This window comes from Protopterus annectens, chromosome 4.part0 (genome assembly GCF_019279795.1).
Source record: "Protopterus annectens isolate FY-2018-M chromosome 4.part0, PAN1.0, whole genome shotgun sequence".
Taxonomy (NCBI): domain Eukaryota; kingdom Metazoa; phylum Chordata; order Ceratodontiformes; family Protopteridae; genus Protopterus; species Protopterus annectens.
The window spans coordinates 1,039,432,431-1,039,455,854 of NC_056733.1; the positions used below are offsets into that span (position 1 = coordinate 1,039,432,431).

At 39.5% G+C, this 23,424-nt stretch overlaps 1 protein-coding gene across 1 annotated transcript in view; it reads right to left on the reverse strand.

Moving 5' to 3' along the window:
* Positions 1–23,424, reverse strand: part of MYOT (myotilin) — a 1,852,166-nt gene that overhangs the window by 1,277,830 nt on the left and 550,912 nt on the right. The window contains exon 5 of the mRNA XM_044068976.1: positions 15,932–16,073. Coding sequence (XP_043924911.1) covers positions 15,932–16,073 — 142 coding nt within the window. The remainder of the gene's footprint in view (positions 1–15,931; positions 16,074–23,424) is intronic.

Genomic DNA, 23,424 nt, shown 5'->3' on the forward strand with positions numbered 1-23,424 from the left:
AGCCAGGGTAATACCAGTAAATCAGTCACAAAAAGTCACTTCATTAAATCAAACATACATAAAAAGCATAAAAAAAGATCGCTTGTAGGGAGTTAATGCTCCGTTGTGTAAGCCCAAATAAGTACAAAATAAAAACAAGACAACAGAGCAAAGCAATGAAGGGGCTCAAAACGCTCACACAAAGTCCCATATAATACAAAGCAGCAGTCCTGTAGGCAAAAAATACTCCAACATTGTAGAAAATGTATAAAATGCAGAAGTTTATTGTAGAACAGGGTAGCGCTTTCGCTAAATAGCTTCTTCAGCCCTCTATGAAAACAACCATCACTTAATCACATTTAAATACCCAAAAAGGCGCCATTCTGATAAAAATTACTTAAAGGTAAACATACCCAGACAGCAACTGGTGTAATAGATACCATAATCACATAAACTTAAGAATAAATACACATTATACAATGATTATTATAACAATATATATCAAAACAATAAACTCACATATATTAAAAACATCAAAAATTGCTATATACATATATTAAAAGACAAAAACTCTGACTGTCACAAAACTCTTCAGTTATGTCTAAGTTTCCTCATCTTTAAGAGTGGGCGTAATGGAACCTTGCCATTAAGCCCAGGAAGGACATCAGCTCGAAATCTAATGATCCAATGTGTCTCCCTTGCTTCTGTATAGTTCTTCACATCACCCCTCCTATGTGTCCTACATATTTGCTCCAAAACTCTAAATTTAAATTGATGTTGCAGACCCTGTACACCACATCCTTAGACATACAATTCCCATTGACACGTATAATATGTTCGTTTAATAAGGTGGGGTGCACAAACACTGGATCTGAGAAAATATATGAGCAAAAATTGCAGCTATTACATGGTAACATGTAGTGTTCCTGCGTAGATGGTATATGGTGTCTAGTCTTTGGTGGAAGGGTAGGGTTCTTGTGAATCGTCGGGAGGCCTTGTATCACTGGTAACAGGGGATGTACAACAAAGAGAAACTCAAAAAGTGTTTGATTAATAACCTCATTAATTAACAAATCTTTTAACAATAACTGTACCCTATGTATGATATCGTCAACTCTGTCCTCTGTGATAAGCTCATAAAACTTCTCCTCTCCCAGCATATACGCCATGTACATTGGACATTGAAAAGGGTTTGAACGATGCCACCAATCTTAGAACGACTAGAGCCATGCCATACTTCTCTGATAGGGCAGCTACATGCTATGACGATAGTGTCCAAATAGGGGACAACTCCACTGGTTTGACTGGGCAAAGCCAACGCATTGTTTTTCCAGTCTCCTATACAAAGGACATAGGCCTTATAAAGGATATTTTTGTCAAACACTGGCATGTTTTGTCAGTAGACCCTAAGATTAAGGAGATTACTGGTGACAGACCTAGGTTCATTTATCGTAACAAGAGAAATCTCAAACATCTACTTTGCTATCCATATATCTGAACAGGGTCTGCAACATCAATTTAAATTTAGAGTTTTGGAGCAAATATGTAGGACACATAGGAGGGGTGATGTGAAGAACTATACAGAAGCAAGGGAGACACATTGAATCATTAGATTTCGAGCTGATGTCCTTCCTGGGCTTAATGGCAAGGTTCCATTACGCCCATTCTTAAAGATGAGGAAACTTAGACATAACTGAAGAGTTTTGTGACAGTCAGAGTTTTTGTCTTTTAATATATGTATATAGCAATTTTTGATGTTTTTAATATATGTGAGTTTATTGTTTTGATATATATTGTTATAATAATCATTGTATAATGTGTATTTATTCTTAAGTTTATGTGATTATGGTATCTATTACACCAGTTGCTGTCTGGGTATGTTTACCTTTAAGTAATTTTTATCAGAATGGCGCCTTTTTGGGTATTTAAATGTGATTAAGTGATGGTTGTTTTCATAGAGGGCTGAAGAAGCTATTTAGCGAAAGCGCTACCCTGTTCTACAATAAACTTCTGCATTTTATACATTTTCTACAACGTTGGAGTATTTTTTGCCTACAGGACTGCTGCTTTGTATTATATGGGACTTTGTGTGAGCGTTTTGAGCCCCTTCATTGCTTTGCTCTGTTGTCTTGTTTTTATTTTATACATAAAAAGCAATTTTAATAAAAAAGGATAACAGCTTTCAGATCATTTGATCCTTCATCAGATCCATTCACATAAAACACAAATATGTAGAGGCCGGACCAATCAGTACACTTCATGGGGCCAACACCCTCCATTGCTGGAACAACATAACCAATTAAATTCGTCTCTTTATCCTCCTTCCTTTTAAGGCTGGCATCAATGGAAAATTATTCTTGGGTCCCGGAGGTTTGTGAGCTTGCAACCTTCTGATCCATGCCATCTCTGCTCTTTCAATAAAATTATCAATATCCCCTCCTCTTTTATTCATCTTCACAATTTGTATAACCCTAAAATAAGTGCCATGCCTTGTATTGTCTTTGATATGCCTATATAGGGGATTCTTCTTGTCCCCAGTCTAATATCACTTACATGCTTGGAGACTTTCTTTTAACTGCCTAGTGGTTTTACCCACATAAAAGGAATTACAATAGTCACATGTAGCCAGATAGACAATATATTTATTTGGGCAGTCTGCATAAAAATCAAAGCTGTACCTCCTATCCCAATTAGGATGTACAAAAACATTGTTCATAGATATATATCTGCAGTTGGTGCATGTTTGACATGGGTAGGTACCCCTCCTATTAGATACCATGGGTGCATGCCGATTCCCATCTTTACATAAAAGCTGTTTCAAATTCCAGTTGTTCTTAAAAACAAAACAAGGTACCTCAGCTATTATTCCTCTAAGTTCCTCATTAGGCGTACGTATTTTCCAATTGCCCCCTATCACATAGCAGATGTATTTCATATCAGAATAAGTAAGTATCATTCTTAAATCCTGTGTCATCCCCTGCTGACTAATATTCTCATTCAAGTTCTCTCTAAGAAGATAGGGCTTCCCTTTCTCCTGCCTTTGCCTCATCACTTGACTCCACATATAGTCTATCTCATGGTGATTGTAACCTCTCTGTAGAAAATTGTCCCCCATAACTTGAGTGGTTCTTTCAATGTCCTGATCTCTAGTATGGAGTATAGACATCCTAAGAACTGCCCTTTAAGAATATTGCTATGTATATGCCTGGGGTCCATACTGGATGTTTGAAGGATGTTATTCTTCCAGCAATCCTTGCTATATAAACTGGTATGTATCTCACCAGTATATATATCTTACTGAAGTCTGATGTCAAGAAAGTCCATGCTGGACTCATCAAATTTCAATGTAAAACATAAAAAATCTGTGGTGTTCTCCATATATGCATGAAATGCTTGCAGCTGCTCAGTACTGCTAACATATAGTACGAAGACATCATTAACAAATTGTCTGTAAAATTTCAGATGTGTACTAAACAGATTGCTGCTCAACACATGTAAATTTTCCCAGTATGCCAATACCAAATTCACATAACAATTGGCACATAGTGTTCCCATGGCCACCTCACATTGTTGTAAATATAGGCATTCCTCGAATATAAATACATTATGCCTCCATCAATGTATGAATTCAATCAATTTTCCTTGTGTCATTTGCCACTGACTTTAACTAGAAACTGTTTAAGTGCTGCCAATCCATATGCATTGGGAATCACAGTAAAGAGGCTTTTTATATCCATAGTCACGTTAAAGTAATATCTCCCCTCATTACGATTCCTTAAGAATTGACCCATGGATTGGAAGAAATGCTGAAAGTCCCTCACAACAGCTGGTGCTGACATAAGAATTTCTTTCAAACAATATTTAACAAAGAGGGAAGCTGGTTCAGTGACCCATCCTGCTCCTGCTACAATAGGACGCATAGGTGGATCCACCTGGTCTTTATGTATCTTAGGTAAACGTTTAAAAATGGGTGTCAAAGGATGGGTCACATTTAAATATTCATAAAGTTCTACAGATATATAATTATTCTCCTTCAGCTCACAGAGAATGTGCCTTACTAAGATCTTTATCCTTTCCATTTGTCCCTTCGTAATCAATTCATATGCAATGTCATCTTCCAACAATCCCAGGACTTTTGTCTGATAGTAAGCTCTGTCCATAAGCACAGTTCCCCCTCCTTTATTTGCTGGTCTTATAATGAGTTCAGAGTTATTCTGTAACTCTCTCAGGCTGACATTTCCTCTATACTAATGTTATGAAAACAGTGTTGAGGTTTTGCTAGTAAAAGGGAGATGTCTCGTTCACATACATTCTGTGGGTACTGGGTTTCTTAAAAAGGGCAGCTTCACTGGTATATATAGTTTTGTAAATAGTTTTCAAAATAATTTCTCTCCCAAACATCTTTAAACTTAAAGTAATATCACCAAGTTTCGAACATACAGCCGGAATGAAATGTAAACCTTTATTCAAAACCTTAAAATGAAATTCATTGAGCCTAAAGGCTGATAAGTTAAACACAAGATTCTCAGCCATTGCACATTCTAATGCTTCACTTTTCTCACTTCTGACAGATGTCCTTCTTTTTCTCCTTCTGCTTAGAGATCTCACCTCCTTTCTGTTCCAGGTTTCTCTGATCTAGAGGGGTAAAGCCAGAAAAAACACCGGACATGTGGAGGCAGTTTTAGACCGGGCCCCCAGATTGACTTGCCTTGTACACTCAGTCTAAATCTTTGTACCCGAATCCGTAATTTCAGGTAGTGTGCTAGAGCGAGTTGCATGAGACACAAGTTCAGTATTAGGTGTTAGAGGAGGAGCCAATTCATTCTGTCCATCATGTGTAAAATTCTGTCTCTCTTTATCCCCCATTCATAGTCCTTTTCCAGACAAACACATTACCATTGCAGAAATAAGAATAATCTCTTTGTAATTTCTTAAATTTCACTTGCTCTAATTTATTATCAAATAGAGACACCTTAAGGTAAATATCATCCAGTTTATTCTTGCAAAAATCAGAGGTATATTTGCCTTCAATCTCTTTCTGCTTCCATCTAAGAAAGCAATTAGCTCACATTCCCTCGGCTCAAAAAACACAGTTAGGAGCCTCATATAGCTGAAACTTGTATGCAGGTTAGGCTTCTGCCATCTCCTCATTAATTCGGGGTGTGCATGACCTTGCATTGGCATAACCAATACACACAGCCCTCTAGGAATGACTTTATAATGAAGGCACGCCTCCAAATGGAGGTGCTGTCATCGTAGTCTCTTCATACCTCTCAACTGTCCAGATTTTCACAGAATGTCCAGATTTTTGCCTTTTATTTTTAGTCTGTTCCTCATAAAATTTGTGCTTTTCTGACAAATCATTTAGCATTTTTGTCACTAAATAATACTAAATAATGAAAGAGATTTGAATTTCAGACTTAAAATCCTTCAGAAAATATATATTAATGCAAGACCTGTAATTCTAGCATGTTTCTTTGTTACTAGAAGGAGTATTTAAAATCTCCCCCTGTTTTTGGGCCTTTGTACCCCCATTATTTCTGGCTTTGTCTAGATTTCTTGCAATGAGAGGGTGACAGGTATGAGTCTCTTTAATTCGTAAAAACTGCTTTCAAATTCTTTTGCAGCATGTAAGAAAGTATGCAGAAAATTCTCCTTCAGTATCCTGTTAAATTTCAGTTCTTAGGTTCAGGTGTAACGGAGGGTTCACCCCTGGATGTAACAAATCTTTGTTGAGATCTTTCTTACCACAATGTCATAAGGAGCTAGACAAGTCACCCAAGCTGTTCAAATCAGCAAAGCGTAACTTACTCATATCCATGTTCCATCTGGTTCACGGGCAATAGTAAGTTCAATCCCTGTTTTAGAAATCCCTTTGGCCATGTGTAGTTGTGCTTCCAAATGACACAGAAAAAAAATACAAATATGAAGCCTCCCACTAAAGAGCTGTGTAGTAGGAAAAGTCCAACAAATATAGAAACCAACACAGCCACCACAGCCAGGGTAATACTAGTAAATCAGTCACAACAATTCACTTCATTAAATCAATCATACCTAGAAAGCAATGTGATTTACTAGCATTACCATGGCTGTGGTGGCTGTGTTGGTTTCTATATATGTAAATACACACACACACACACACACACACACACACACACACACACACACACACACACACACACACACACACGTGTGTGTGTGTGTGTGTGTGTGTGTGTGTGTGTGTGTGTGTGTGGTATGGATGAAAAGTACACAAACCTCATTGCTGCTGCTGCAGCAATCACTCTCACTCTTCACTCTTTCTCTCCCCCCTCTGTCACACACACACACACACACACACACACACACACACACACACACACACACACACACACCTCTCAACCTCTTACTTAGATCAAGAAATCTGGACAAAGCCAAAAATAATGGGGGGACAAAGGCCCAAAATAGGGACCCTTTTAAGTGCTGCTCTTACAAACTTTGAAAGTTGATAGAAATACATGTTTTGCATTAGCATGAATTTTCTGAAGGGTGTGAAGTATGAAACTCAACTGTCTGTCATTATTTTCTGACTTCAGCCTCAATGATCTGCCAGTGATTTGCCAGAAAATGACAATTTTATGAGAAAAAGACCAAAAATATGAGGCAAAGATCTGGACATTCTGTGAAAATCTGTACAGTTGAGAGGTATGCTGGACAGAGCCAAATAACAGGGACAGATGTTAAATATTGCTCTTATAAACAAAATCATTAAGGTTGCCATTAGGTTTACTTACCTCTCAACCATAGTAGATCAATGTTATGCTAAGTAAATTATATACTTTTTTTTTTTTTGGTAATTATTGCCATTTGTCTTTTTATGTCGCGGTGGTATGGCAGTAGCATTGTTACCTCACAGCAAGAGGTTCTCCCGTTCGATTCTTGGCGTGGCTTGGGAGTGCCTTCTGTGTGGAGTCTGTTTGTTCTCCCCGCGGTTGGTTAGCGTTCGAAAGACATGTGTGCGTAAATGGGCCTGCCTTCTTTGAAGGTTGGGCATTGAGCTGGCACCTCGGTGTTTCGTAAAAATCTACTGCCAATCATTAGCGGACTGGACTTCCGCTGTGGTGACCCCTTATCAGGAAAAAGCCGAAAGACAAACATTGCCATTTGTCTTTTTAGGTCTGACCTCCTCATTAAACAAATGTCAAACAAACAAATAAATAAATAAATAAATATCTACTTTATTATGCACGCCGCGAGATGGCTGGTCCATGGAAATTTATCTTACATTGATACCGGTCCTTGGTGCAAAAAAGGTTGGAGACCACTGATTTAAGGGTTTTATTGTTTACTAAAATCAATGTTTTTGTGTGTTTTGAATTAGCTGTGATTTGCATACTCTCTAGCCAGTAAGAGAGTAGTTTCAGGTTTTGCTCAAGTTACAGTTTAATAGCTGGGTGTGATAAAATGGATTTGTAAATCACCATATCTTCTCCAAAATACTAGTTTGACTTCTGTAAGGTCAGTATATCTTTTTTTGTTTATGAATAATGAAATACAAGGGAAGCCAGAAAGGAGCCTTGATGAACACCTTACTGAAGGGAGAGACATCTGACATGGACGAGTCAATTTTTACATAGAAACATTTGTTTCAGTGATCGTCTTTGAACCAAAGGGCTGCTTTGTTACTATTGTTTGCTTATAGTAGCATACTAACAAGAAGGCAATGTCTGGGTACACCAAAAGCACTGGTAATGTCTATGAAAACACATCCTGTAAGTTTTCCCTTGTTTATATTTATAAGAAAGCCATCTGCTATTCCAGTGATCTGTGACTGCACATCTCCCAGTCTAGAAGCCATGTTGCTGCCTGGATAGAACAGCAAGTTTTGAATGAAGGAGGATGGCTGCCTGCATACTGGCTTTTCAGGAATTTTACCTGAAGTCAGGAGTTCAGGTCTGAAGCTGGAAGTATAGATATGGTTTTGAATATTTAGAAGCGGTTTAATTAGTAATTTCTTCCATATGGAGGGAATAATGTTTTGGAATAGAGAGATATCTTATATATTACTGAATCAGGGTTAAGATGAGTTCCTCCCATATTATGAGGAAAGGAACTATGGCTGTAGGCCATCCGAGATAAACACTGCATCAGTATGAATTTTGTCAAGAAGTGTTTTGGTTTCTTTTTTCTTTTTGTGAGAGAAGTAAAAAGGGAGCCCTGAATGAAGGAGGGGCAAGAGTGTGAGGGCAGTTATTACCTTGTGTTTTGTTGTTCATGATGCTGCAGTAAATTACAGAAGGAAGTTGTTAGAGGAAAGACAGCCACTGCTAACTTTGACTCAGCTGGATATTTCTAAGATGGAGTTTGGAATCTGACCAGTTAGCAGGATGGCTTGATTTTAATAGGTTTTGGGATTCAGTACTAGGGAAAATTGTTTAGAATGTACAGAGTTGGATTTATGCTGTTTAGTGGCTTTTTGGTGAGATTGTATAAGGTGACAATCTTTCATAGCTTTTGTGGTTGTGGATATTTATGTGAGTCATGAGACTATGTGGGGGTCTTGGGGCATGAGTGCAAAGTATGTACGGAACAGAGTCTCTGTCTCTGTGAATAAATTTATCTCAAGGCAGAACTTGAGCCTGAGGCCAGGACAATACCTCACTCCTCTGGTTAGTCTGTTGAAAAGTATGTCCATGTATCGTGTGTAGCTAAAACTACTTAATGTATGGTTAGAGGTACGAGTCACATGCATTACACCTTTCAAATGCAGAGTCACATCTAATTTCTAATTTCATTAAGAAACATTTTTCTTTTTTAAAGTGACAGTTCAAACTTTCCTGCAGGGCTATACGTCCTGCTTACACAAGGCTCTTTTTATGTTGGGCTACTTCATTCAAACACCCCATGAAACGTCAGGACATTTGCAGCCATTAGCAAACACCCTAAATTTTACGACTGTCCTTTTTCAGTTTGCAGTTGTCAATGCTAAAGTTCATCCTAGGACTATGGCTTTTCCAGACTTCCTCCATTGTAAAGTGCTAAGAATTGCATGGCTGCTTCCTAGTACTTCCCACAAATGTTATACTTCTTATTTGAAGGTCCTTAGCAAAAAGATAATGGCCTTAAACTGGACTGGTGCAGTTTTGGTTTTTGAGAAATTTTCTGGCTATAAAATAAACTGTTCCCTTCTTGATCATACAATGAGCTTACATTCCAGAAAGAAGGAGCAATTAAAAAAAAAAAAAAAGTTTTTCTCTTGTCTTCTAGGTGCTTATGGGAAGTCCTTGCACCTCATAGAGTTTAATACCAGACTTAGCTTCCAGGCTCAAGTTTCTCCCTTACCCATAATCCTCTGCCCTTAGCTCAACCTCCCCAGATCTCGTTTGCTAGCAGTCGGTACAGATGTGATTCCAGCGCTCCGAGCGTTATTTTCACAGATAAGTGATTACTTCAATTTTTTTTTTCTTCTTAAAACCCTTCAACTCTGGAACTTTAATATACACACACACACATATATATATATATATATATATATATATATATATATATATATATATATACATATACATATATATATATATTTATATATATATATATATATATATATATATATATGGGTTCACTTCAGTTGATCGAGTTTCTGAAATCTCAAAACTCATATGCTGGAGACCATATGATTGAGTTTTCAGAAACTGAAGGGGGGGTTAAATAGAGTATGTAACTGTTTTGGGTGAGGGATTCTGTAGGGGGGAAGCCCTCTGTACTCCTGCAACTTAAACATACTAACTCCGAGATTGCGCTACATCAGGGAAATTTCTCATTCTACAGTGTCTGCTGAAGCGTGGAATGGGAGATTTCCCTTTTCCCCATTGTAGTGCAATCTTGGAGTTAGTATATTTAAGTAGGGGGGTGTGGGGGTGCAGGGGGGCTTGCTCCCCTGCAAAAACGTGTTTAAATGATCTCGAACATATGGTCTCGATCATATTAGTTTTGAGATTACGGAAATTCGATCATCTGAAGTGAATCCATATATATATATATATATATATATATATATATATATATATATATATATATATTATTCTCCCTCTCTATCAGCTTGTGAGGTCATTAGGTCTCTTCTTTTCCTTCACCTATCCTCTCCCTTTGGGCCTTGGCCCTTCTTTTTCTTTAAAAAAAAAACTTTCTTTTTACAGTAGTTGTTTCTTACAGATGAATAAACCGACAGGATTTAAATGGTGCACTGAGTGTGAGAGGAAGAGTCCACACTCTGATGCACATGACAAGTGCATTTATTCTTTAGGAATGGCCCACTTGGAGTCCCTTTGCAAAATTTATGAAGGGTTCAATCCATGGGCTATTTAGAAAAGGAAAAATAAGCTAATTTTAAAGGTCCTTTTGGCCCCTCCTTCTCCATTATCTTCTCCAGTGGCTCAACCCCCCCCCCCCAAGAATTGACAGGGTTCCGAGGCTAAGAATCGCCACCATAAGCACTCTAGGGCATTTTCAGACCCTTCTGCAAAACTAGCAAAAGAGTCATATCCAAAAGTGTCGGTGCTGAGATCCATGTTGGCTTCTTCAGATCCAATAGACTTGACAGCTCTGAGTGGGCCTTCTTCTGGAACGGAGTCCTCCAAGTCGGCTCTGATTCCACCATCTCACCTTCTTATCCATACTGATTCGGCGGCTCCTAAGGGATCAGATCCAGGCACTTGAACAGCTCTTCAGCCCCTTGTCTAGGAATTCCCAGATCTGGACTCTAGGATTCAGTCACCCAGGGAATCTATCAGATCCGTGTCTCTGATGGTGCCAACAAAGATTCTGCAGATTCCTAGGCATTCACAACCCTCTTCAGTGGCTTCTTCTAGATCCTCTGGAACCCTATATGATGACATGGACAAAATGTTTAGGTCCATTATCAAGGCTCAGATCCAGATGGGGGTACTTACAGCTCCACCCCCTCGTGGATCCAAGAGTTTCCCTTCCACTTCCTTTTCTCCTTCTCTGAACCAAGTAGTGGTTTTGGAGCCCCAGGACAAGGTCTTCTGAAAGCTTCAGGGTTGGATCAAAGGACCTCAATGCTGACCATGACTACCTCTGCCTCATGATCCTTAGATTGGAGTGAGTCCCATATCTGTGATGTCATGGCTGGATCAGAGGGGTGAGGTTCGACTCTGATTTTATTGGATCTTTCCCTTCACCTTGGAGCTTTGGCCCTCAAAAGTGCGGGTCCAGTTCTGTCTGCGAGTTGAGGTTATGGGTGCTCCTACCTTCCTCATTAGGGATGTCGGCCCTGAGGGAGTGGCGAAGACTGTCCCTGGGACCTCTGGCTTTCTGGGTTTTGGAAAAAGCCTTCTCTGCAGGCAGAGAACTGGACCCTTTTACTTCTGCTCCTCCCTGTGTTCCTGCATTGGATCTGGGTCTTGAACCTTCCATTTCTGTCTAGGGTCAGCCTGCCTCTAGGGACCTCCAGACCGTTCTACCTGAGGTGGCCCCTTCCTCTTCTGACTCCTACCCTGAATATCCCATGGAGGAGATCCCACGGAAGAGGACATGCAAGAGGAGGCATTTGGACTCTCCACTGGAGTCCCTTACCATGGATATGGACTACTATGAGGGAGAAGAGTCTCCCAAATCACCACCAGAGGATGTCTCCTTTTCATGGAAATTTTAAAGCAAAGAGGTGGCTGGTCATCAAAAAAACCTTCTGTAGAGGAGTGCATATTTCTGGAGGCCTTTGGGGCAGGCCCATCTACATCTTGGGTAGTCCCTGTGGCAGACACTGTTATAGATCTTGTTGCCTGTCAGACCTGGAAGGAGCTGGACAATATAGAACCAGTACCAAAGGACCCAGACAAAATCCTTTCTCCCCCCCAAAGATCGAAAATGTTGGAGAAAAGGCATCCCAGTTGATGGTGGTGGTAGCAGATACAAAGAAAGAGCTTGCACAGCAGAGCTGTCCTCTCTACCTGCTGAACAGGGAGTCCAGACCGCTGGACAGGTTCAGGAAGTGCACCTTTGCTTCAGCGACTTTTTCACTTAGACACTTAATTACTTGGCACATTTCATTCACCTACGGAGAGAACTAGTTAAGGAAATTTCTGAGTCCTTGTCGAAGTTAATGCCTAAGGAGGATCTTGATATTGTTTCTCCGAAGATGACCACTTTTACTTCCCTGGCAAATTCTTCCATGAGGCTCGTTTCCAAGAAAGCAGAAGGATCCTCAAGGGCAGCTGGCATTGCTATATGTAGACAGGCATGGCTGAGGCTTTGTGATTTTGTGGAGTGTAAGACCTTGTCTGCCATGGGGATCAAGTTTTCCACCCCTCAACAAACCTACTCAGGGAATCAAAGAGGGGCTAAAAAGACTTGGTTCCGAATGTCTCAAGGATTGTTTCCTGATCAAGGTGGACAGTACCTCTCCAGAGGCAGAGGATGGGGCCTTAATGGGAGATGCTGCCCTAGAGGCAGAGGGGGCCCATAAAAATGAAGGTTTTAGGGAACCATTTTCTGACAAGCCCTTTCAGCACTTCTGAAGCACTGCCCAACTGTCCAGATCTGGAGGCTGTCAGGGGTCATTTTTCCTTGCACCCAGGGACCTGGGCTCAAATAACTATAAATGTGTGGGTGCAAAGCATGATATCCAGAGGCTACTACATTCACTTTTTTCTAGGCCCTCCAAAAATTCAAAAGAAGCTCCCTGACATTCCACCCTGGCAGTTCTAGAAATCAAAAAAATACTGCAAAAGAGAGTCATCTGAGAGGTCCCAGCCAAGAAGAGAGGCTCTGGATCATACTCCCATTTCTTTCTGGTGCTAAAGAAAACAGGGGACTTGAGCCTATCTTGGACCTAAGCAAACTCAATTTATATGTAAAGAAAGAGAAATTTAAGATGGTTATGGTTAAGTCTATCCTTCCATTACTAAGGAAAGATGATATGGATGTGCTCTGTGGACTTGAAGGATGCATACTATCACATCAAAACAGACAGGCACTCCAGAAGTCACCTGCGCTTCTGCATGGGAGCCAGTCACTTCCAATTCAGAGCCCCACCCTTTGGTCTAACCACAGCCCCTGAGTGTTTACCAGATGCATGGTAGTGGTTTCAGGTCATCTCTGACCACAAGGGTTTCAGATATTCTTGTATCTAGACAATTGAGTTCTAACTGCCCCTACACGGTATCTACTGGCTCAGACCAAGGATTTTCTCTATTGGATACCCCAGTTTTTAGGCATCACCATAAACCCAAAAAAGTCACAACCATTGCCGATACAAACTTTGGAATTTATCTGGGCTCAGCTGAACACCATTACGCAGATAGCTTCCTTGCCCCAACATCCCATCAGCACTATGTCTCTTTAGGTCCAGGCTATACTATCTCATCCCTCTCCTCCTGCCATTCTGATTCTGTGGGCCCTGGGATCTATGGCAGCTGCTATAATCTTGGCATCTCTAGCCAGATACTATATGCACATCTGACAGTGGACGTTGGCTGTTCAATGGTCTATCTACACTATTCCTTATCAGGTTGACCAATATTTTCAGAAGTCATCTAATATAGTGGATTCACTCCAACCTGTCTGTTGGCAGACATTTTATCCCCCCAATGGCCACAGTGACCACAGATGCTTCTCAGCTAGGGTGGGGGAGGCAGTTCAAGGGGGAGATGTTCCAAGGCATATGGACTCACCTAGAGACCAGATTGCATATCAGTGTCCTAGAGATGAGAGCAGTACTCCTCTCATTGCAAGCCTTTCAGGATGCTCTCCCTCTGGGGACCACTGCAATTCATACAGACAACATGTCAGTAGTCTGGTACATCAGCAAGCAAGGAGGAACCCGTTCATACCAAAATCACACTAAACTTAGGTCAAACTGCTTTTTCTGTTTCACTAATGTGACAACTTGATTTTTGGACTTGAAGAGCTTCTTTTTCAGAAACCCTTTTTAAGACACTGATTTCTTCAATTTTTGAGGTGTTTTCTGGCTGTGTGCATACCACCAATTGTGGATATATCTCTGATTTCATATGCCTACACTAGTGCTATGTAAAATGATTCAGGTCCTGTTAGTTTAAATTTTCTTGTGATCTTTGATAAAATGCTTAAATAAGGGGCCTCCAAAGATGAAGCCTTTGACTTAAACTTCCTAAATTCATCTGGAATTATCATAACATTACTTCTCAAACAAGAGAAGCTCAGAAATATAGAACCATGACCATAAAAGCCAACAGTCCTACTCAAGAGGCTGTCTGACACTGGTTCTAATTTTAGAAAATGAGCTGAAAACAAGTTTAAATAAAATTATGGAGAGCAGTGTGGTATTCAGGTATTGCTGCTAGACCAGGGTGTGATCAGTGACTGCAGATGTTTGAGTTTCTAATTCAGGATGATATTGTAGTCCAGACACCCTGACGTTTGCACTGTCTTGCCCACTACATGTTCCTGAATCATGATATCAAAAATTGCCTAGAAATGTTTTAACAGTTTTCTGGAAGGTTAAACTTCCCATATTCTTCTGCTGCTGTCAAATTGGACACCCCAGTCAATAAAATATAAATAACTATAGATCACAGACTTAAGAGGAGGTACTAATTTTACATGGGCAGGGCTAAGTTGTATCAAAACAACCCTTCCCGGATGGCATCAATCAAGAAGGAACATTTAAGAAAGCAAATTTAGATGCTTACAGGCCTCATCCAGGTCAGCACGATCCATGCGGTTTAACATTACACAGAATGCAGGGTTCTGCTTATGAGGTAAAACGTAACAAGATCATATGGTTTGCTATCACATACTGCAGTATCACACACACACACACACACACACACACACACACACACACACACACACACACACACACACACACACACGTCCCGCATAAGAAAATGCATTGCTCAGGTCACACAAGAGCTGACTACAAGCCCTTATTGCACATGGATGCTCTTACATGAAGTAACTGTGCAACAGAAAGCAGAGGAGATAAATGCCCGAACAAAAGAAAGACAGGGCTGGAACACTGACTGACTGAAATGTACCAGCATTGGAAGACAGTATAAAAAGAATAACTAAATCATAGATGTATAAATAATTACAATAAAATAAAGTAAGGTGTTTAAAGCAATAGTAGCCAGGAGCAAGAACTGCTCTGTGTTCCTGAAAGCCCTTGATCAGAAGTTGCACACTTTGATAAACTAATTTGGAGGGAGCACCCAGACACTTTATCATTTGGCAGTCTTTAACTCATTACATCCAAGTGACACTTCCAGGCACTTGTTCAGTTGCCTCCTACTGTGCCGCTAGGCATCAAATATTGCTTGTTCATATTTACATTAACAATTTCAAAACCATGCCACATACAACGTATTAGAATGTTTCACTGTAAAGCTTACACAATGGCAAATGCAACCATGTTGACTTTTTACCTCTGTCTAGTGCAGGTGAAGAGATAATAATTGTTGTTTGTATAATGAGTGTCATAAATGCCATGTGTTTTAATTATCTCGACAACCAAGTAGCAGAGGAAGAACTGCTTTGCATTATGTGAAAGCAGTAACTGGATGAGCAAAATTCTGATGACAGTATGTCTGTAATGTGAGTGAGTGATGAGATATTTGTAAGCTGTGTACAAAATATAACAAACTTAATAGTTACTGTGTTTATTGTGACTTGTTTATGACCTAGAACCTAAGGAATACTACCACTATAAAAATAGCTTGTGCTGAAGAGTTTAACATTTCCACTTTTTAGCAACCTCTGTAGTTCCAGAGGTATGAACATTTGTTTGAAATGTGAGGGCATAATTGTATTCTATCAAAAATCTTGGCCTCCACCCATTGGCAGTCACAGTGCAAAACTTCCTGAGCTCCATTGTTGAGAATGAGTTAACCTGTTTATTTTGTGTTTGTGGCTATATTTATTTTCTGTGCGCACTCTTTGCAGACTCACTCACTAAAATCTACCAATGACCTACTTTTTGTTAGGATTCGGAATTCGGCAGAGTCCTTTATCAGATGGTTCCCTCTGTACCACCACACTTGGAGAGGAGGGGTAGCTCGAACTCGACATTCCATCACAACTAACTGTCCCTTTGAAGCACAGATATTCTGTGGGCACTAAAAGAAAACATGATACAGAAATCATAATCACCAAATAGTCATATACTAGGCCAAAAATGCAGACAGAAATGGCTAAAGCTAGTTTTCATTGGATGTGGATCTGCTCCTGAAAGTTTCATTTCAGTTAATTAGCTGTCATTTCAAACCAGTTTGATTGTTAGAGAACCGATAAACAGGCAAAAGCTAAATATAGAAAACTGCAAAAGAAAACAAAAAGCAGAGACAGTGATGTAGGTTATAGTATTTTTTATTTTCTGTCTGACTTATCTTCCTGACTGTGGTGAACATTCACAATCTATGGTGAGTATAAGAGTTGGTGTTTAACACAGTATGATAATTCATTGATAAGAAGTCTGGCAGTTGGTGCAGAGGGTTAATGCTGTGAGGTGTAATCCCTCTGGTGCAGAATTCGATTATCTTTTATCCCTTGTGCCTAGTATGTGACATTGAGCATGCTGCTTAATTAGACAGTGCTTGGAGGCAACTGGGAATTTGGGCTAGGTTACTGGATAGTCCCTAGACTGGAAGCATATAATTACTAAGTAAATATATTATGAAAAAAAAACCTGCAGTATTTTAAAATGTGAGTCCACAAACACAATGCATATGGCCCCATGTAGTAAATGTATCATCAGGATCTCCCAGAAGTGAAACACACTGCATAGGAACATATGAAAATTCTGATAAATACAAGAAAGCCTGTGATTTTTTGAGTCCATAAACATTTGCAGCTAACCTCTGTGAAGTGACCTTTTTGCTATATTTGTTTCATCCCTTCCTTTCTTGATACTGGGCATACACATAGATTGCACTATTTCTACATGAAGTGCATTCAATGAATGTGCTGTACTTTCATTCTGTCAATCCAGTTTTGAACCATTTATCTTCCACGCTGTCTTCCTTTCTGTATCCTTTTTTTTAATTGCAATTTTCCTACTCAGCCTGTAACCATGACTTGTGTTCAGATCATATCTCCTCTTTCTGTTCATTCTTTCTGTTCTTGTACATACGTGCCTCATTGTTCTCATGTCTCTTCATAACACATCTCCTGCATTCCTCTTATTAATTTATCTGTGTTACATGTTTTCTGTTGAACTTCATGTATCATACATGGTAGTGTGAAGTTCCTTCCATGCCCACTGATTGTCCACCATCCCATCCATCGATGGTGTGCTAAATTTAACAAGCTGACCAATGACCAATGTTCTTCTTGTTCCTCCACAGTAAATGTGAATGAGTCAGAGTCCAGTACTGGAAATGCTGCTAGCAGTGCAAGTAGATGAATAACTGCACAGTTTCCTCAGTTAACTAAAATTTAGCATCTCTGCCTTAGGACATTAACTTATACCATTCCAGAAACGCAGTTAACTCATCCAAATTCAGTGAAATCTAACATTATCTAAAGTGAATGCAGGGACTCCTGATGTGACTACCTCATAATGTTCCACAACACCGAAATGCCCTTTTTTTTTGGTTTTATCAGGTATAAAATAATATCTGTAAACAGAGTCAGCTTTTCTTGACTATCATATCAATTATATCCTTGAATTTCTGAGTCTCTTATTTTCTTTGCCAATGATTCTAATATATAGTGCAAATAACAAAGGGGAAAGAGGACACCCCTGTCTGGTTCCTCTGCTCAAACAAAAATTATCAGATAGGAACCCATCCACTTTAATTTTCACATTTGATCCCTCATGTATTCTCCATAGCAACCTTCTAATTTTAACAGGGAATACAAATGCATCCATTGCTCTGCTCATAAACTCCCAGCTTAGTCTGTCAAATGTTTTGTCTACATCAAGACCCACCAACAACAGTGGTATTTTCTTATATTTGGCATCTCTCTGGATCATCATCATTCTGTTAATGTTGCCAAATGCCATAAACCATAATGATCCATAGCTATCAGTTTTGTCATCACCTTTGCCTTGTCTCTTATTCTGTTGAGATTTATTTTCTGATTCATTGAGAGCTATGAAACCAATGGTTCCCAAGCTTTCTATGCCATGCATGATCCACACAGTTGTTTCTACAGTTTGTGGTAGATGCTAAGGCTAAAGGAGTCTGAACACGTCTGTTCATATCAGACCAGTGGAATATCTGCCACAATATCAAGGCAGGGTGCAGTATCCTCCATCCTACCTCCCTGCCACAACTAATGTTGATTATTTTGGGTGGGTCGTGTGAGCTTTTCAAAGTTCTAAAGTGAGTCATGGCACAGAAAGGTAGGCAACAATTGATCTACATATCAGTCTTTTGTGCAGAGTCTGGGAAGAAGTCAGGACTGGAACGAGTCATTCTCCACATTTGGCATATAAACAGAATGACTGTCTAATATTCTTTTACTGGGGTTTACTTGTTTTTAAGTGTTAATATCCTTAACCATTGACTACCTAGTTTTCAGATGGGCAGAATGTTTCCTGTAAGAAATAATGATCTACCACCTGGAACTTGACATGAAACTGAATCAAATTGCATTCACATAAAATCCTGGAATCCACTTCTGACCACCCCCGTAGTTTCTTAGAGAAGCAGTGATTCTTATATATTGAATGTCCTTTACGTGTTTGTCATGCAGGGACTTTTATACACTTACTTTTTCAGCAGTCCTATTCAAATTCAATATTATCAGGTTCAGTTCCATTCTGGTATTTTAACTGAAGAATATTTTTTCAGATATTTGTCTTGCAGTGCAATTCAGAATTATTCCGCTTTGCAGCAGAAAAAAAGTAAAACTTTATCCTCAGTTTCTGACATAATGTTCAACAATTCCTTTATACCTGTCTTTAAAGTTTGTATAATTATTTTAGATAAACTATTCATTGCTGGGCACCCTGTTACATTAGTACGATGGATTACTTATTTCTGTTTAACAAAATAAAATACATGAAATTCTTATGATGTAACAGTGTATGTTGTTCATTACATTATGTGCAGATAAATCACGAGGAGAGAACAGTGGTCATAGTCTTGAAGTACACAATCCTGAAAAATCATAATCTTGAGACTATAATAATGCTTTACCAAAATGCAGAAGACCACAACATTGGACTGCCCCCTGCAGGAGTCATGTTAGCACTTGTTTCTGGGTCCACACCTTTGCAGGACCCATGTTAACAATCATTCTTAGGTGCACAGCAGTAGGGGGATTTGATATTCGAGAGTTTTAGACATTGTGGTTTTTAGTGTTTTTGTTCTTTGGTATTATGGTCTCAGGGTTATAAGATTTTCAAGACTGTGGGCATCCAGATTGTGACAGTAAGCCCCACCAGACAGCTTTCCTAGCTAGTGCTGTCATTGTGACTATGCCAGGGTGATCTTTGTAGAGTTTCTCAAACACAGGTCTTTTCAGTTTCCATTTATCCTCGGCACAGGCTATAATCTTTCTACAATGAAAGGTCTGCTTTTCCTGGAACTCAAACTGTCATCGTACATTTACTTGCCAGCCTTCTATAACAAAATGTAAACTTGTGACAATTCTGGTTCATTTCTAGTTACACATGGAATCATTTCTGTCACAGGAATGACCAGGAAATGATCCTCACTCAACTTCATATAATGTACAAATTCTTTTGTCATTTTATCAAAATTTTCAGGACTACTATGATTCTTAGAATCTCTGTATTCTATGCAATAGTTAGAGGCAGACAACGTTATAGCTCTTTTCTGGCTACTTCCTCCAGTGCAGGTAAACTGTTTTGCTCAATAAACTATGTTAATAATGGTTTTGTAGACAATAAACAGGCCTAGTTTTTACCACAAAAGTATTGATGTCAGTTTCTTACTGAAAAAATTAAAATAAGTGCTTCTTTTTTTGATTTGGGACATTCTTTCACTCTAAGAAAGGATTCTTGATGCATGTGCAATTGATCTTTTATAGACACAAAATATTGAATCACATCTTTAAAAGATGCATGTTCATGAACATAATGTATCAAATCCTTGTCATGTGTTAGCATTTTCTTACATTTCTGAAAACATTACTTAAGTGATTTCCATTGCCATGGCATTTTTTTTCATCAAACCATGTATCAGTGGCAACACTGTGCCTTTGTTTAGGCATGGACTTCACATAATCATTAATCAAACCATAGAGTGCCTCTAACTCTTTCACAAAGAAACAAACACAGAAACGTGCACACACACACACACACAGACACACACACACACACACACACACACACACACACACACACACACACACACACACACACACACACACACACACGCACACACATGTTAGACATGGACTTTACATAATCATTAATCAAACCATGGAATGCCTGTAACTCTTTCACAAAGAAACAAACACAGAAACACACACACATGCTCACACACACACACACACACACACACACACACACACACACACACACACACACACACACACACACACACACACACACACACACTCATTAATCAAAACATGGAATGCCTGTAACTCTTTCACAAAAAAACAAAGATGCATCTACACACACACACACACACACACACACACACACACACACACACACACACACACACACACACACACACACACTTGTGTGAGAGTGTGTGTCTTTCATTTTCCCTGCAGAAGTTCATATCCCTTTCTGACCAGCCAGTTCCTCCACATATTTAGTCTGTGAGTTACCAAACTGGAGTTTTGATGTTTAACTGACAGTCCATATTCTTGACATTTTTGCAGCAATATATGTAAATCATTCAGATGCTCATGGCCTTATTATCTGCAAGTCATTCAAGTATGCAACCACATTCAGCTCCATGGAACATTTTTCATTATTCTTTTTAAAGCATGCAGTGCTGAAAGCACAGTGAAAGGTAGTGTGTTATACACAAACAAGCCTCTATATGTGGCTTAAACTATTTTAGAGAAATAAAGTTCTACCACTAAGCACAGTCATCCACTAATCCATTCAGGGAAGAAGATATATCTTAGTGCTTCTAGTCTAATTTATGGATCCAGTTCCTCATAAAACACTTCTTCATGCTATTCGGGCTCTTCTTCCACTTTTGTAAAAGTATGCAACACATTCTGGCTCATGGACTTTTTTCCTCCCCATGGCTGACCATCAGCTTGCATTCAGGCTCTCTCCTTATCCTCTGGGTTCACCAAACTTCTATTTACATTCCCAGATTACCTTATGCCCTGGGCAGTAAGGAAGCTGGGTCAATGAGCACAGCATCACACTGCTGCCAGGGAATCTTTTTCCTTTTGTTCTACATGCCTGTGCAAATTGGTAACACCCCAGGGCGGTTCATGCAGTATGTATCACTGCTGCCTGGTCACTCTCTTCTGCAAGTGACTTGATTTCAGCAGGATGCTTTATCCACCCCCAGGTAGTATTAGTGTTGTAGACACTTCAGTCTCCACCTTGCAGAACATCACAGCAGTGTGCCTCATGCATGCATACCTCCCACCTTCTTATTTTCAGGATGGGCATGTCCATCCTACACTTCCCGTGTACTCCTCCTCAGGATGGGCATGTCCATCCTACACTGCCTGCCTAATCCTCCTCAGGATGGGCATGTCCATCCTACACTGCCTGCCTAATCCTCCTCAGGATGGGCATGTCCATCCTACACTGCCTGCCTAATCCTCCTCAGGATGGGCATGTCCATCCTACACTGCCTGCCTAATCCTCCTCAGGATGGGCATGTCCATCCTACACTGCCTGCCTAATCCTCCTCAGGATAGGCATGTCCATCCTACACTGCCTGCCTAATCCTCCTCAGGATGGGCATGTCCATCCTACACTGCCTGCCTAATCCTCCTCAGGATGGGCATGTCCATCTTACACTGCTCACCTACTCTTCCTTAGGATGAGCATGCCCATCCTCGCTGCTTTGCACTATCAAACACCTGCATGAAGGATCAAACTTGGGCCAACTGGGCCATAGTCAGGGCCTTATATCTCTATGCCACCTACACAACCAGCTCACAAACTTAATTTCTTTCTACTTTAGCAGTTATTTCTACATCCACTTCTTCCTGCACAAAGCTGGTATTTTATGTTTTACGTTAACTAAAGGGAAATATTTTCTGGCTTTTATAACATTCTATTGCCATTATGTCTCCCAACAAAGAAAATTACTTGTATGTGTGTTTTAAGTGTTTTTTTGGAAGCAATACATGAATATTTTTTCATGTATAATAGATAATGCTGAAACTGCATTGGTTTCTATGGTTGCTAGTTTATTATCTATAATACATGTAAACGCATTTCTTTTTGAATACTTATCAGATACATTGGTGACTCAGTTTGTCTTCATGTACTTGCTAGTCTTTCATGTATATTAAGCATTTTTGCCATTATAATTATCATTTTTATTCTGCTCTTGTGACTGCTTTACAATGCTTCTTTTATAAGCACACTTTTTCCACATCGATAGCATTTAGCCTTCTTACAGTTACAGACCTAAAGATGGTGATGTTTGCTGCTACACTAACAAAATTTATGTTTTGCATGTATGGAGAATAGAAATGTCCTTTTATTAACCATGTGATGGACGTCTGTACACTTTGTAGCCACTCCAGAGTACCACCACTGCAGTAAAAGACATTGCAACAGTCCAGGCAAGAAAATGTTTATGCATGCATCACTGCAACCATGTCCTAGCAAGATACTCAGCACAGAAATATGACGTCTTAATCAGATGACAAGAATCACACCAATATCAGACATGTGCAGTCACTCCTGCTTGAAGTTGGATATCTCCTTGTCTTGCTCTGTTTACAGAGAGAGAGAGAGAGAGAGAGAGACTGAACGAAAGGTAAGTCTGTCTACTTGATAGGTAAAGGTATCATGCCTTTGTTAATAGTGATGAATTCCCGGTCAACAAATGTTAAATAAATAAAATAAATAAATAAAATAAAATAAATGAAAAACAGATTGTAACTAGGGAATGAGATGTCGCGAAGGTGAATTCATTAAAGAATCGCAGTGGGATAGCCATGATGGGAAGCTACATTCTGCTGGTAAAGAGTCGAGAACAGCTTTGTGACAGAATGTTGTTAACATTACCAGTTGTGTGGAGGCTACACAAAATAATTTGATAAATCTGCTGGCTTGTTTGGTGTTTATATGACATGACTAAGTATGATCGTGTCAGACAAAGTGGATTGTTTTCATGATCAAATGCAAACCACAGACTCTGCCAGACAGCAAATTTATGAGACTGGGGTAGAGAAGGAACTGGAGCAGATTTATCAGCACTTAACTGAAATAGAGGATGAAGAGAGATATCATAATCTATGACTTTATGGGGCTTTGAAAGTCTAGAAAAAAATGACGTTTTTGGAGTTTGTGACAAGCAAAATGGCTGAGTGGACTGGTTTTATGAT